The sequence below is a fragment of the Schistocerca americana genome, chromosome 4, assembly GCF_021461395.2.
Source record: "Schistocerca americana isolate TAMUIC-IGC-003095 chromosome 4, iqSchAmer2.1, whole genome shotgun sequence".
Taxonomy (NCBI): Eukaryota; Metazoa; Arthropoda; class Insecta; order Orthoptera; family Acrididae; genus Schistocerca; species Schistocerca americana.
In genome coordinates this window covers 587892664-587909498 of record NC_060122.1, presented here as the reverse complement: position 1 = coordinate 587909498, position 16835 = coordinate 587892664, and the positions used below count along the sequence as shown (strand labels likewise).

Below are 16835 nucleotides of genomic sequence, written 5' to 3'. Positions count from 1 at the left end.
TGCCATAATGGAGGTACTGTTGCTTGTTGGTGGGTTTGATGTGGACGGACGTGTGAAGCTGGCCATTGGACAGGTGGAGGTCAACGTCAAGGAAAGTGGCCTGTATATATATATATACAGGGTGATTCAAAAAGAATATCACAACTTTAGAAATGTGTATTTAATGAAAGAAACATAATATAACCTTCTGTTATACATCATTACAATGAGTACTTAAAAAGGTTTTTTTTTTTTTTTTTTTCACTCAAAAAGAAGTTCAGAGATGTTCAATATGGCCCCCTCCAGACACTCGAGCAATATCAACCCGATACTCCAACTCGTTCCACACTCTCTGTAGCATATCAGGCGTAACAGTTTGGATAGCTGCTGTTATTTCTCGTTTCAAATCATCAATGGTGGCCGGGAGAGGTGGCCGAAACACCATATCCTTAACATACCCCCATAAGAAAAAATCGCAGGGGGTAAGATCAGGGCTTCTTGGAGGCCAGGGATGAAGTGCTCTGTCACGGGCTGCCTGGCGGCCGATCCATCGCCTCGGTTAGTTGACGTTCAGGTTTCATAACTAACGTTTTTCGTAGGACTCTCCATACAGTTGATTGTGGAATTTGCAGCTCTCTGCTAGCTCTGCGAGTCGATTTTCCTAGGCTGCGAACAAATGCTTGCTGGATGCGTGCTACATTTTCATCACTCGTTCTCGGCAGTCCAGAACTTTTCACTTTGCACAAACACACATTCTCTGTAAACTGTTTATACCAACGTTTAATACACCACCTATCAGGAGGTTTAACACCATACTTCGTTCGAAATGCTCGCTGAACAACTGTCGTCGATTCACTTCTGCCGTACTCAATAACACAAAAAGCTTTCTGTTGAGCGGTCGCCATCTTAGCATCAACTGACGTTGATGCCTAGTCAACACCGCCTCAAGCGAACAAATGTATAACTAAATGAAACTTTATAGCTCCCTTAATTCGCCGACAGATAGTGCTTAGCTCTGCCTTTTGTCGTTGCAGAGTTTTAAATTCCTAAAGTTGTGGTATTCTTTTTGAATCACCCTGTATATCAATATAATAGAGGGAAACATTCCACGCGGGAAAAATATATTTAAAAACAAAGATGATGTGACTTACCATACGAAAGCGCTGGCAGGTCGATAGAAACACAGACACAAACATACACACAAAATTCAAGCTTTCGCAACAAACTGTTGCCTCATCAGGAAAGAGGGAAGGAGAGGGAAAGACGAAAGGAAGTGGGTTTTAAGGGAGAGGGTAAGGAGTCATTCCAATCCTGGGAGCGGAAAGACTTACCTTAGGGGGAAAAAAGGACGGGTATACACTCGCGCACACACACACATATCCATCCACACATATACAGACACAAGCAGACATATTTAAAGACAAAGAGTTTGGGCAGAGATGTCAGTCGAGGCGGAAGTGCAGAGGCAAAGATGATGTTGAATGACAGGTGAGGTATGAGTGGCGGCAACTTGAAATTAGCGGAGATTGAGGCCTGGTGGGTAACGGGAAGAGAGGATATATTGAAGAGCAAGTTCCCGTCTCCGGAGTTCGGATAGGTTGGTGTTGATGGGAAGTATCCAGATAACCCGGACGGTGTAACACTGTGCCAAGATGTGCTGGCTGTGCATCAAGGCATGTTTAGCCACAGGGTGATGCTCATTACCAACAAACACTGTCTGCCTGTGTCCATTCATGCGAATGGACAGTTTGTTGCTGGTCATTCCCACATAGAATGCGTCACAGTGTAGGCAGGTCAGTTGGTAAATCACGTGGGTGCTTTCACATGTGGCTCTGCCTTTGATCGTGTACACATTCCGGGTTACAGGACTGGAGTAGGTGGTGGTGGGAGCGTGCATGGGACAGGTTTTACACCGGGGGCGGTTACAAGGATAGGAGCCAGAGGGTAGGGAAGGTGGTTTGGGGATTTCATAGGGATAAACTAACAGGTTACGAAGGTTAGGTGGACGGCGGAAAGACACTCTTGGTGGAGTGGGGAGGATTTCATGAAGGATGGATCTCATTTCAGGGCAGGATTTGAGGAAGTCGTATCCCTGCTGGAGAGCCACATTCAGAGTCTGGTCCAGTCCCGGAAAGTATCCTGTCACAAGTGGGGCACTTTTGTGGTTCTTCTGTGGGGGATTCTGGGTTTGAGGGGATGAGGAAGTGGCTCTGGTTATTTGCTTCTGTACCAGGTCGGGAGGGTAGTTGCGGGATGCGAAAGCTGTTGTCAGGTTGTTGGTGTAATGGTTCAGGGATTCCGAACTGGAGCAGATTCGTTTGCCACAAAGACCTAGGCTGTAGGGAAGGGACCGTTTGATGTGGAATGGGTGGCAGCTGTCATAATGGAGGTACTGTTGCTTGTTGGTGGGTTTGATGTGGATGGACGTGTGAAGCTGGCCATTGAACAGGTGGAGGTCAACGTCAAGGAAAGTGGCATGGGATTTGGAGTAGGACCAGGTGAATCTGATGGAACCAAAGGAGTTGAGGTTGGAGAGGAAATTCTGGAGTTCTTCTTCACTGTGAGTGCAGATCATGATGATGTCATCAATAAATCTGTACCAAACTTTGGGTTGGCAGGCCTGGGTAACCAAGAAGGCTTCCTCTAAGCGACCCATGAATAGGTTGGCATACGAGGGGGCCATCCTGGTACCCATGGCTATTCCCTTTAGTTGTTGGTATGTCTGGCCTTCAAAAGTGAAGAAGTTGTGGGTCAGGATGAAGCTGGCTAAGGTGATGAGGAAAGAGGTTTTAGGTAGGGTGGCAGGTGATCGGCGTGAAAGGAAATGCTCCATCACAGCGAGGCCCTGGACGTGTGGAATATTTGTGTATAAGGAAGTGGCATCAATGGTTACAAGGATAGTTTCCGGGGGTAACAGATTGGGTAAGGATTCCAGGCGTTCGAGAAAGTGGTTGGTGTCTTTGATGAAGGATGGGAGACTGCATGTAATAGGTATTAGGTGTTGATCTACGTAGGCAGAGATATGTTCTGTGGGGGCTTGGTAACCAGCTACAATGGGGCGGCCGGGATGATTGGGTTTGTGGATTTTAGGAAGAAGGTAGAAGGTAGGGGTGCGGGGTGTCGGTGGGGTCAGGAGGTTGATGGAGTCAGGTGAAAGGTTTTGCAGGGGGCCTAAGGTTCTGAGGATTCCTTGAAGCTCCGCCTGGATATCGGGAATTGGGTTACCTTGGCAAACTTTGTATGTGGTGTTGTCTGAAAGCTGACGCAGTCCCTCAGCCACATACTCCCGACGATCAAGTACCACAGTTGTGGAACCCTTGTCCGCTGGAAGAATGACGATGGATCGGTCAGCCTTCAGATCATGGATAGCCTGGGCTTCAGCAGTGGTGATGTTGGGAGTAGGATTAAGGTTTTTTAAGAAGGATTGAGATACAAGGCTGGAAGTCAGAAATTCCTGGAAGGTTTGGAGAGGGTGATTTTGAGGAAGAGGAGGTGGGTCCCGCTGCGACGGAGGACGGAACTGTTCCCGGCAGGGTTCAATTTGGATGGTGTCTTGGGGAGTTGGATCATTAGGAGTAGGATTAGGATCATTTTTCTTCGTGGCAAAGTGATATTTCCAGCAGAGAGTACGAGTGTAGGACAGTAAATCTTTGACGAGGGCTGTTTGGTTGAATCTGGGAGAGGGGCTGAAGGTGAGGCCTTTGGATAGGACAGAGGTTTCGGATTGGGAGAGAGGTTTGGAGGAAAGGTTAACTACTGAATTAGGGTGTTGTGGTTCCAGATTGTGTTGATTGGAATTTTGAGATTTTGGAGGGAGTGGAGCTGGAAGTGGGAGATTGAGTAGGTGGGAGAGACTGGGTTTGTGTGCAATGAGAGGGGGTTGAGGTTTGCTGGAAAGGTTGTGAAGGGTGAGTGAGTTGCCTTTCCGGAGGTGGGAAACCAGGGGATTGGATAGTTTTTTTAGGTGGAGGGTGGCATGCTGTTCTAATTTACGGTTGGCCTGTAGGAGGATGCTCTGAACAGCCGGTGTGGATGTGGGAGAGGAAAGATTAAGGACTTTTATTAAGGATAGGAGTTGACGGGTGTGTTCATTGACTGAGTTGATGTGTAGGTGAAGGATTAGGTGGGGCCGGCCGAAGTGGCCGTGCGGTTAAAGGCGCTGCAGTCTGGAACCGCAAGACCGCTACGGTCGCAGGTTCGAATCCTGCCTCGGGCATGGATGTTTGTGATGTCCTTAGGTTAGTTAGGTTTAACTAGTTCTAAGTTCTAGGGGACTAATGACCTCAGCAGTTGAGTCCCATAGTGCTCAGAGCCATTTGATTAGGTGGGTGAGGGCAATGGATTGTTCAGTTTGGAACTGGTATAGGGACTGATGGAAAGAAGGGTTGCAGCCAGAGATGGGAACTTTAAGTGTGAGGCCTTTGGGGGTAATGCCAAATGTCAGACAAGCCTGAGAAAATAGAATATGGGAGCGTAATCTGGCTAGGGCGAAGGCATGTTTGCGGAGGGAATGTAAATAAAACTTAATGGGGTCGTTGTGGGGGTGTTGTGAGGGTGACATGGTATTAGAAGGTGGAAAGTGTAACATGAGGAAATGAAAATGAAAATAAAAATATATGGGGAGGGATAAAGGTGGACTGGAAAGTAACTGGAGATCTGGTGTGAAAAAAGGCGAAAAGGTGTAGGTTACAGCTGGGCTATGTTGGACTTGGGTTGGTAGACAACGATGTGCACAAAGGTTAGGTGGTTGTGTTGCCGCCAAAACACGTTAAGAGGATTGGGAAATTCGGGAAAATTTCGAAAAAACTGCGTGTAATATATTAAAAGCAGTGGGTTTGTGGTGGCAGATTATGAAAATGAGGCTAACAATTGTCTGACGAAGAAATAACGACGTTAAAACCTGTGGGAAGCGGCTAAAAATTATCAGTGATGTGGGAAAAACGGAAATGGAAATAAAGCGAAAGTTATTAGAACTAGCCGAAATGGTTGTTTAAAAGGTGAAAGGAACTGTTTGTGAACTAGAAATGGTGGATTTTATAGCGGCGGTAGTGTTGAAAGCGGCAAAAAAATATTTTGGGTTGTGGTTTGGAAGTGGGTTACGTATTATTGAGTATATATAGGCGGGATAAAATTGTATAGCAGATTACGGTAAAAAGGAGAAGGTGAATACAAAGTGAAACTACTGGCAAAAACAGAAAGAGAAAATAAGACGACAGAAAAGATTTCAAAATGCAACAGTGACAATAACAAACGTAATTGTTGGGTTAAAATTAATGATATCAATATAATAGAGGGAAACATTCCACGTGGGAAAATTATATTTAAAAACAAAGATGATGTGACTTACCATACGAAAGCGCTGGCAGGTCGATAGAAACACAAACAGACACATACATACACACAAAATTCAAGCTTTCGCAACAAACTGTTGCCTCATCAGGAAAGAGGGAAGGAGAGGGAAAGACGAGAGGCAGTGGGTTTTAAGGGAGAGGGTAAGGAGTCATTCCAATCCCGGGAGCAGAAAGACTTACCTTAGGGGGAAAAAAGGACAGGTATACACTCGCGCACACACACATATCCATCCACACATATACAGACACAAGCAGACATATTTAAAGACAAAGAGTTTGGGCAGAGATGTCAGTCGAGGCGGAAGTGCAGAGGCAAAGATGATGTTGAATGACAGGTGAGGTATGAGTGGCGGCAACTTGAAATTAGCGGAGATTGAGGCCTGGTAGGTAACGGGAAGAGAGGATATATTGAAGAGCAAGTTCCCATCTCCGGAGTTCGAATAGGTTGGTGTTGGTGGGAAGTATCCAGATAACCCGGACGGTGTAACACTGTGCCAAGATGTGCTGGCCGTGCATCAAGGCATGTTTAGCCACAGGGTGATGCTCATTACCAACAAACACTGTCTGCCTGTGTCCATTCATGCGAATGGACAGTTTGTTGCTGGTAATTCCCACATAGGATGCATCACAGTGTAGGCAGGTCAGTTGGTAAATCACGTGGGTGCTTTCACATGTGGCTCTGCCTTTGATCGTGTACACCTTCCGGGTTACAGGACTGGAGTAGGTGGTGGTGGGAGCGTGCATGGGACAGGTTTTACACCGGGGGCGGTTACAAGGATATATATATATATATATATATATATATATATATATATATATATATATATATATATATATATATATATATATATATATATAAAAACAAAGATGATGTGGCTTACCATACGAAAGCGCTGGCAGGTCGACAGAAACACAAACAGACACATGATATATACTGTAGGGTACTTATGTTGCACAAAAACATCTGTGCAAGAATCATGAGGATCTAAACCATGGATTATTCTAATTGCCTTCTTCTGCAGCAACATTAATCTATTGAGGTGCGTATCTGCAGTAGAGTCTTATAATTCAGTACCATAATTTGTTAATTGATGTATTGTTCCATAGCAAACAGTTTTGATAGTAGGGTTTGTAACTATTTTTGCTAGGTGACTGAGGATATATAATCCACTATTAATCATCTCACATACAAAATTAATATTATTTGACCATCACAAGTTTCCATCTAAGTGTTGGTGTAAGAATTTGCAGCTCTCAGTGTCTCTTTCTTCAGTTCCACATATATTTTTTATAGAGGTATGGTTAGAGTTAACAGTCTTGAATGATAATAATTTTGATTCATTAATATTTACATCTTTAGATCTTGTTCTTGAAAATACTTAACTATATTTATCACTCCATCCATTGCAGAAGATGTAAGTTCATAGGTATTTTTACCAAAAAACAGCAGAGATGTGTCATCTTCATAACTCATTATTTTGTAGTTTTGTGACTGGGTGACATATTCACATAGACTAAGAGGAGAAAGGGGCCAAGAATTGAGCCCTGGAGTATTTCTTGTTTTATTGTTTCACTAGAAGTTTGGGAGATTATAATTCAGTCATTAATGTGATAGGTTAGCTTCGTGCACTGCTTCTGGTTCAACAGGTACCAGGTTAGCAGTAGTGCTGCTGAATATTTTAAGCTATATGTCTGAAGTTTCTTTACTAATAGGTCATGTTTAACTGAATCAAATTCTTTAGTAAGATCAAGGAATATGCCTGTTGCCAAATTTCCTTCATCTATTGCTATGATTGTGCTATGGTTTTTCTGAAACCATGTTGTGTTTCAATGAATAGATTATTTTTTTCGAAATAATCACTGACTTGTCACAGCAAAAAGTATTCAAAAATTTCCCTAAATACGGGATTAATGAAATTGGCCTTAGTTTTCAACCTGTTTTTTGGATTCGTTCTTATATACTAATTTAACTAAGCTCATTTTGAATGAGTGTAGGTAGGTATTTTCCCTAATACAGCAGTTAATGAGGTAAGTTAAGTAATTCTTTGTGACACTTCATAACTTGTGCATCTGATATCTCATTCCAGGAGGCTGAGAGTCTGGTCTTTAATGTGTTGATTCTTTGATTTAATTCAAGTTTACTCACAGTTCTGAATTTAAAGTTTATACTTAGGGATGAACTTTAAATTCAGAACTGTAAGTAAAAGTGAATTAAATCAAAGAAATACTTTGAGATTGTCTGCAGCTCATGGTCTCACGGTAGCATTCTCCCTTCCTGAGCACGGGGTCCTGGGTTGGATTCCCGGTGGGGTCAGGGATTTTCACCTGCTTCGAGATGACTGGGTGTTGTGTCGTCTTCATCATCATTCATCCACATTACAATCAGAGGAAGACAATGGCAAACCACTTCTACTAGGACCTTGTATAGTACGGCAGTGCAGGTCTCCTGCATTGTTCCCCTACCCTCTGTCAAAGAGTATGCGACTTCATCATCATCATCGTCACTTTGGGATGAGCAAATGTTTATCTGACTATTTTGGTCAACAGGTTGAATTGGAATAACACATGTAGTTATGAAATATTTATTAAAAATGTGCCAGATTGTTCTTGGCTGTTCTATAAATTTTCCCTCGTGCAATATGCTTATTTGTTTCGTATTCACATTTGATGATGCTTTCTGGTATTGATTAATGAGCTCACATTGTCAGATTTAATGACTGAATCACTGTGAACCTTTTCCCTGAAATTCTAAATGTCTACCTTAAACATTTTCATGGCTTTGCATTACTTTTCCTTGAGATTGATAACCTTTTTATATTTATAAAGTAAGAAGAGGCCATGAACATTCTGCTTGAGTTTAATCAGACTACTGGGTAATTTCAGCCTTGGATTCATTCTGTGTATTAGAGTTCCTTTTGACATCTTTCACTGGGCAACAATGATTATAATGTCTCAGAATTGTTTCATAGCATCCATCCCATCTATTGTTTGAGCCTTCTGCCTTATAAACACTATTCCATTCCTCCTGGGTTAGTTTACATTTGAGGCAGTTTGCATTATGATCATTCAGGACTTGTTTCTGTTCAGTAACATTTGTTGCTTCTGCAGTGTTTATACCTATGTACTAAACAGTCACAATAGTGGTCATTGCTGTGCTTAGCGGCATGTTTACTGATTATGAAATAATCTATGCTGCTGAATGTGTAGTCGGTCACTCTTGTATCAGTGTGCACTATGTTTACAAGGTTGTATAAAATCAATATTTCTGACAGCCTCAAGTTAGTCATGTTGTTTGAGTTTGCATTAATCTTCAGGGCCCCAAGTATACTGAGATTACTGGGCCACTCAGGCTAGCTGCTGAGCAGAGATTATTAAAATTCCTATTACCTTGAGCTTTGTGTAACTTCTACCCTTTTCCTTTAGTTAAAGAGTAACGGCAGTAATTTCTAGATTTATTTCGCCACTGTGTTTGTCCAGTAATGACGTTTTCACAGTGATCAGTGCTTCTTGAACAAATATAACCACCCACTATCTACAGTACCTATTAGCAAGAATATAACCTTTTAATTTATAAAATGTTAATTCCTCAGGTTTAAGATGATGTTGAGTAATCACAATGACATAGGAGCCATGTTCAGTCACAAAAGGTGACAAGAGATCTAGTTTATTTCTGAGGTACTGAATATTTATGTACATTTGTTTCAGGACTTGTTTCCTATCTGATATATTACAGAACTGTTCAGATGAACTTGGCTCTTGCAGAAAACCTTGTTTACACTAATAAACATATTAATACTTTTGTTCTACCCTAGTTCTTTGGTTGGTGTGAAAGACTGAGGGCTAATTTGTTTATTTATTATGTGTACTAGCTTGGATCTTCCCTTTTTGGGAATGTGAAGGTCATGGGTAGTAAAAAAATTACCTAAGGTAGTAAAACATGACCTGTCAAATATGCTTATACAAAACCTTTTAAGATTATTATTTTTCTATCAATTTCCTTGTTCACACATGATCACTCTGGTAAATCATGTCTCTTGCTATGATTAATTACAATAATATTTGTGCTGATTAGAAGAACAAATTGTCTTAGAACATTCTGTAACAATGTAATTGCATTATTGCAATACATGTTGTAGACTCACCACAAATACAATTGTATCATGTTTATCATGTTTCTTACTCACGAAACGTCCAGTTACATACATACATGACATGCACACCAGGTTTTACGATGCCCATTACATAGTGTGTCAAATTTATTTTCAGTAATTCTAGAGTTAGTCACTTACTGTGGCTATCACCAGTGATTCCTCTTTTCTTTCTGCTCACTTTACTTGCCTTAGAATTACTAATTACACTAGACACTTCACTTATGTTTCTTTTCACATGTTTGCACATTGTTTTACCTCATCATTGCTGCATAGATCATTCAGAATTACTGACAGAGATTATTAGATTTTCTGCTCGTACAATATGAGACTCACGAGTGGCTGATTGACGTGGATTTATTTCTTATTTCTCATGTAGTTTTTTTAGTTCATCCTGCAAGATTCTTATAATGGAAATAATGTCTAGGTTTTCCTTTATGGTACTATCGATCATCTTAGCTGCCTCACAAGTACACATTTCTTGACTATGATTGCTGCTTTTTGTTTACAATCTACACAGTTCCATACTGTCGCATAGTTATTGTCACTTCTCACTGAAAGATCCATCTTTCCGCACTGACATTTTTGATTACACTGAACACGGACTAAGCAGCATTTAACAGTTTTTGTGCACTTTTTGTAACATTATTTTCATAACGTTATTTTCACAAAACACTAAATTCAAAACATCTGCAGCTGACAACATCGCACCAGAGTCCCCATAACCTTCAAAAAGGTCTGCCAGCAATGTATGCTGGTGTCTCTTCAAGTAAACAACAAGTAAAGTGGAATGAATTCATTCTGGAAACACCTACAGCCTCTGACTAAGCCATATCTCTGCAGGAGTGCTTCTCCCACCAGGTATGCATGAGAACTTCTGTGAGGGTAAGAAGGTAGGCGATGAGCTACTGACAGGTGTAGAGCTAGGTGGGTGGGTTGTGAGTCATGCTTGGGCAACTCAGTCTGTAGACTAATGGCCCGTGAAAGGCAGAAGTCCTAGGTTAAAGTCCTGGTCTGACAAACCATTTTAACCTGCGAGGAAGTCTCAGTAAGTAAAGTAATCACAAAAATTATTCAGTTGCTAAACAACAGCATCTTTTTGATGTATTAAGCTTTATTGTGTGGAGTGCTAACAGCTTGTGTTGATTTGTTACCTATGGATTAAATTTGATATTAATGTCTTACTTAGACTTACTGAAATATGAGATAGATTAAAGGTGGCAATGTCAGTGTTTTCCATATGTTCCTTTCCTTGGCAATTCTGTGGAGAACATCCTTATTCCTTACCTTATCAGTCCACCTACCTTTCAACATTCTTTTATAGCACCACATCCCACATCACTTCTGTTGCAATTTTCCCAGTTCATGTCTCACTACTGTAAAATGCTGTGCTCCAAATGTACATTCTCAGAAATTTGCTCTTCAAATTGAGACATATGTTTGATGCCAGCAAACTTCTCTTGACCAGCAGGAATATCCCATTTGCCAGTGTTAGTCTGCTTTTTATGCCCTCCTTGCTCTCTCCATCGTGGGTTATTTTGCTGCCTACATTGCAGAACCCCTTAATTTCATCTATTTCGGATGTTAAGTTTCTCCTGTAATACTTCTTCAGTTTCACTGAGGATAATAAGGTCATCAGTGAATCTTATCATTGATAGAATCTGTCCACCTGCTTAGCTGAGTGGTAATGTGCTTGCCTCTCATGCAGCGGGCCTGGGTTGGATTCCCAGCTGGGTCTGAGATTTTCTCCGCTCATGGACTGGGTGTTGTGTTGTCCTCCTCATCATTTCATCCTCATCACCGACACGCAAGTTGCCCAGTGTGGCGTTCTTCTGTAATAAGACTTGCTCTTGGTGACCGAACTTCTTCGGATGGGGCCTCCTGGCCAACAGTGCCATATGAACATTTCATTTCATTGATAGACTAACCCTGAATTTTAATCCCACTCTCGAAGGTTTCTTTTATTTCTGTAATTGCTTCTTCAGTGTATAGATTGAACATAAGGATGAACGACTATACCCCTACCTTGCACCCTTTTTAATCTGAGCACTTCGTTCTTGGTCTTCCAGTCTTATTGTTCCCTCTTGGTTCTTGTACATATTGTGTATTATCCATCTTTGTCTGTAACTGATTTTCTCAGAATTTCAAACATCTTGCACCATTTTACATTATCAAACACTTTTACCAGTTCGACAAATCCAATGAACATGTCTAGTTTTTTTTTTAAATTTTCTTTTCTTTTTTCTTTTCCAGTCTTGCTGCCATTATCAGCTGCAACATCAGAACTACATCTCTGTAGCCTTTATCTTTCTGAAAGCCAAACTGATCATCGTCTTTTAATCCTCAGTTTTTCCCCCATTCTTCTGTATATCGTTCTTTTCAGCAATTTGGAAGCTTGAGCTGTTAAGCTCTTGCTATCTTTGGAATTGTGTAGATGATGTTCTTCTGAAACTCTTGATAATATGTCGCCAGTCTCATACATTCCATACAGCAATGTCACTTCCCCCAATGATTTTAGAAATTCAAATGGAACATTATTTGATCTTAAGTTGTCCAAAGCTCTTTTAAATTCTGATTCTAGTACTGAATCCACTCTCTCTTCTCCATTGATTCCATTTTATTCTTCTGTCATGTCATTAGATAAGTATTCTCCCACGTAGATTCCTTCAGTATGCTCTTTTCATGTATCTAATCTCTCCTCTGCCTTTGACAGTGGAATTCTCATTGCACTCCTAATGTTACTGCCCTTGCTTTTAATTTCACCGAAGGTTGTTTGCAGCCATTTCATTGTAGCTTCTCTGCAGTTTCTATTTATTTTGTTCCTAAGTGGTATGTATTTCAGTATTCCTGAACTTCCTTGAATCTTTTTCTACTTACTTCTTTTGTTGATCAACTGAAGTATTTCTTTTATTATCCATGGTTTCTTTACAGTTACAGTTCTTTCCATTTTCTGTGATTGCCCCTTTAAGAAATGTCCATTCCTCTTTAACTGAATTGTCTGCTGAGCTGTTAATTTTCTCAGTATTTACAGCATCAGAGAATTCCAAATGTGTCTTCTTTCCTTGAAACTTTTGTATCCCACTTCCTTGCATATTGAATCTTCCTGACTAGTCTCTTAGGTTTTAGCCCACTCTTCATGACTACTAAATTTTTATCTGGGTAAGTCTTACAATACAGTATCTGATTTCGAAATCTCTGCCTGGCCATGATGTAATCCAACTGAAATCTTCCTATATCTCCTAGCCTTTTCCAAGTATACCTCCTCCTCTCGTGATTCTTGGACAGAGTATATGTTACATCTAACTGATATTTATTGCAGAACTCCACTCTCATTCCTACTACCAAGCCCATATACTCTTGTAACCCTTTTCTACTCCCTCCCATACAAACACATTCCATTCCCCCATGACTATTAGATTTTCATCTCTCTTTCCACACTAAATTAGCTGTTGAGTATCTTCATATACTTTGTCTATCTCTTCATCCTGTACTTGTGACATCAGCATACCTGAACTATTGATGTTGGTGTTGGTTTGCTGTTGCTTCTGATGAGAACAATCATATCACTAAACTGTTCACAGTAACTCACCCTCTGGTTACCTTCTTGGCATCTAAATAAGTAAAATAAAGAAATTATCCACCCATTGGAAGAATGACTGAATCTTTTGGTCTAAGCTAATAGACAGGTGTTGCTACTTCATTGAAGGCAAGCCTAACTGTGAAAGTAGTGGGATCATTTTCCAGCTGTGCTGCAACTTCTACACAGTCTATCACATCTACATCTACGTCTACATCTACATGATTACTCTGCAATTCACATTTAAGTGCTTGGCAGAGGGTTCATCGAACCACAATCATACTATCTCTCTAGCATTCCACTCCCGAACAATTTTTTTTTATTATCTAGACTCAATAATTAAAAGCTACATGACTAGTAGCTGTATTAATTGTAGGCTGGGCTCTATTATTATGTATCATAAATTACAGTTGGTATCAAGGCAGGTGTTAACAGTAGAGAAGAACAGATTTTAAGATACTTGAGGAAGCACCAGCTTCTTTCAAAGATCAAACATCCAGAAAATTTTACTATGGCGATGTATACTTTGACTTTTTCCGCATCCATGAAGTTTCTTCTTCAGAATAAAATGAATGAATGAGGCTGCTTGCAAATTTGGATTACTCTAAAGGAATGATTTATTCAATGACATTTAATGGAGTGTAAACATTTCACATGGCTACCACAAAATGGCTATAGATTTATTCAGTGTCAAGAAGATGGTGAATAACAAAATAATTTCACATACTTCATGGGTAGCTGCTGCAGCATGATATGATCTTTTAACTTACTAATTGACCACCCTGTTAAGGTGTTGTTCTAGATAATGATAATGAAAATCCTCAAGGAAGATAAACACAATTGCAGACATGTCAATTTAGATACAGAAAACAAAAACTAACATTAAGAAACATTAACAACTTATAATTTAAATAACTGTTCACAGCAAATTTTCTTTTCTTCATTGCGTTAACATTGTATTAGAAAAACCTTTTGGGCAACTCAGTAATGAAAAATGTCTTTGAAAATTTTATGTATTTTAACATGACATAGTTAGGCTACCTATTTAGCATGCATTTTTTTTAGTGCAATTTTTACTATTCAGTTTCAGTGAACCAAAAAAGAGTTTTGGTTATGAGATGTAGAGATCACAAACATTTTAATAATAATAAAAAAATATTCTGAAATCTTTCTTTATTTTTTCCAGAGCAACGACTGAGTGCACTTCTTGTTGCTGTAATGGTGGGTATGTCAGTTTTAATGGCGCCACTTCTTAGGTTGGTGCCTATGTCAGTTCTTTTTGGAGTATTTCTGTACATGGGAATCTCATCTACAAGTGGTATTCAGTTTTTTGAGCGACTTAAACTGTTCTTCATGCCAGTCAAACACCACCCACAAGTGGCATATGTGCGAAGGGTGAGATATGAAATTTTAAATGTCTAGATTCATTTATTGACTGTATCTTCTTTTTAAGAAGAGTATGTTTTGCATTATTAACACATTGATGTCAGCTTGTAATTTGTTTCAGGTTCGCACCATGAAAATGCACTTATTCACAATCATCCAGCTATTGTGCTTAGCAGTACTGTGGATTGTCAAGTCAACTGAAGCCTCATTGGCGTTTCCATTTTTCCTCATACTTATGGTTCCTCTGAGGGCACAGCTTAGGTTTCTGTTTTCACCAGCTGAGCTGAGAGCTGTAAGTAATTTTGTGGATATTTCTACTTACAGTGTGTAATTATATAAATGAGGCATGAATATGTCAGGTTCAGTTAGAATTTGTTTAAAGAAATCTTAATATGTGACACTATAACTGCTACTCATGCATAACAGACACATACAGACATTGATGTTGTAGCCGAGAAGCATTCACCAATGCATAAGAAGTATCTTGCCAATGGTCTTGTCGCAGTGGTAACACTGGTTCCCGTCAGATTACAGAACTTAAGCACTGTCGGGCTGGGCTAGCACTTGGATGGGTGACCATCCAGTCTGCCGAACACTGTTGGCAAGCGGGGTTAACTCAGTCCTTGTGAGGCAAACTGAGGAGCTACTTGATTGAGAAGCACTGGCTCCGGTCTTGTAAACTGACATATGACCGGGAGAGCAGTGTGCTGACGACATGCTCCTCTGTATCCACATCCAGTGATGCCTCTGGGTTGAGGACGACACAGTGGCTGGGTGGTACCGTTGGGCCTTCATGGCCCGCCATTTCATGCAGAGTTTAGTTTAGTGTAAGAAATATCTCCTATAATTGTCAGCATTTTATCACCTGTTGTTTTGAGTATTGTTGTAATGAAATTCAGTAGAAGTATCTGCTGTAGATATGGTATGATTTCATCTTTTGCAGCTCCTATGAATATCAAAAATACCTGGAACTTCCAGGGTCCAAGCTTGCCAACAATGCCCAGTGGTAATCCAAACGATTACAACTTTTGTTCTTCCAGTATGCAATTCAATGCTTCTAATTGTGTGCCGTAGTGTGGCACATATTATATTTCCACATATTGCATACACAGCAATTTCTGGAATTCCAGATAACATATGATTCACACTGTCACATTACCATCACTTTGTCTTCACTCTTACATTCTGTATCAAATCATTCTGTATCATGGCAAACATTTATACAGTATGTGCGGTAACTTTATCTACATTTCAGCATATAATAAATGCCAGCAGGTCATAGAAACAGGCAGTGCCATAATTGCATTAATAATCTGCTACTGACAAAGTACTGGAACAGAAGCAGTTGGTTCCTAGATGTTCAGGGAAGGCAAGTCACAAAGTTTTAATATCACCTCACCTTAATTAATTTTTTGATTGTTTGTAGGTACATGTATTCATTTCCAATAAACATTGAAATCCCCATTTGGCAGTACCATAGCAAACTGCTAGAGATGCCAAAACAAAATGGTGCCACTCTCTTGATAAAGTAGAGTATCATGTGGTAATTAATTTTCAGCAGCAGCAAAAATGTTGCAGTTTTGTCACTTGTGCTGGTTTTTATGTGTTTCTGGGTGTTCCAGAACCTGCAACAAACAAAAAATTGACTGCAGTACTTTATTTGTTCAAGATGATAATTAAAACTTTATGACTACCAAAGGGGCAAGACCAATTTGTGGTACCACTCTGTAGGGTGAGCGGTGCAGTGATAGGCTGGGGAGGCCCAGTGACAAACTGGTGATCAAGAGAAATATTTTATAGACTTCAGTTACACATCTCATCATTGACAATGGGAGGCAATCATGCCCCACTCTGCTGCAGTAGACTGGTGATGGGCAGCTGGCAGCTTGGCTTCTACCCCAGAAAGAGGTAACACATCAGTGCCCAACATTTGTGACATCATGCCAAGTAGTGGTCAATGGTCTGTCAGTGAGCCAAGGCCCCGACATCAACACCACATTCCTTCTTCTTTCTGTGAATGCATTCTACTGTTGAGCACCTGAACCCAGGCAGCTCTCACCCAGCTTGCGTTCACTGTGGAGACAAGGGACGACTACTGTGCCTTGTACATGACCTGCTGCCCCCTCGAAGGAGTCTAGTGGTGGCATGCATGTACCGCAGGTCATCAGTGCTGTGGCACTGAGACCCACTGGGGAGACAGTGCAGGAGGCAGCTAGCCCAGCCCAGTCTCAAACCCATGGCTACAGCTGATTGTGCCCAGTCATCTTGTCATCTAGCATGGCCCTAGTGTTGGGATGCTGCTGGACTCTGAATGAACCTGCCTCAAAATTCACAGCTATTTGTATGGCTCTGGGGTGAATTTTTTGTACTATTACCCAGTCCTTGGTCATTTAG

The 16835-nt window shown here is 40.7% G+C and overlaps 1 protein-coding gene across 2 annotated transcripts in view; it reads left to right on the top strand.

Annotated features, from left to right (window-relative positions):
- The window catches only part of LOC124612475 (band 3 anion transport protein), an 860143-nt gene that overhangs the window by 822231 nt on the left and 21077 nt on the right, over positions 1-16835 (top strand). For both annotated transcript variants that reach the window (XM_047140708.1, XM_047140709.1), the window contains 2 exons: positions 14242-14450; positions 14563-14733. In XM_047140708.1, coding sequence (XP_046996664.1) covers positions 14242-14450; positions 14563-14733 — 380 coding nt within the window. The remainder of the gene's footprint in view (positions 1-14241; positions 14451-14562; positions 14734-16835) is intronic.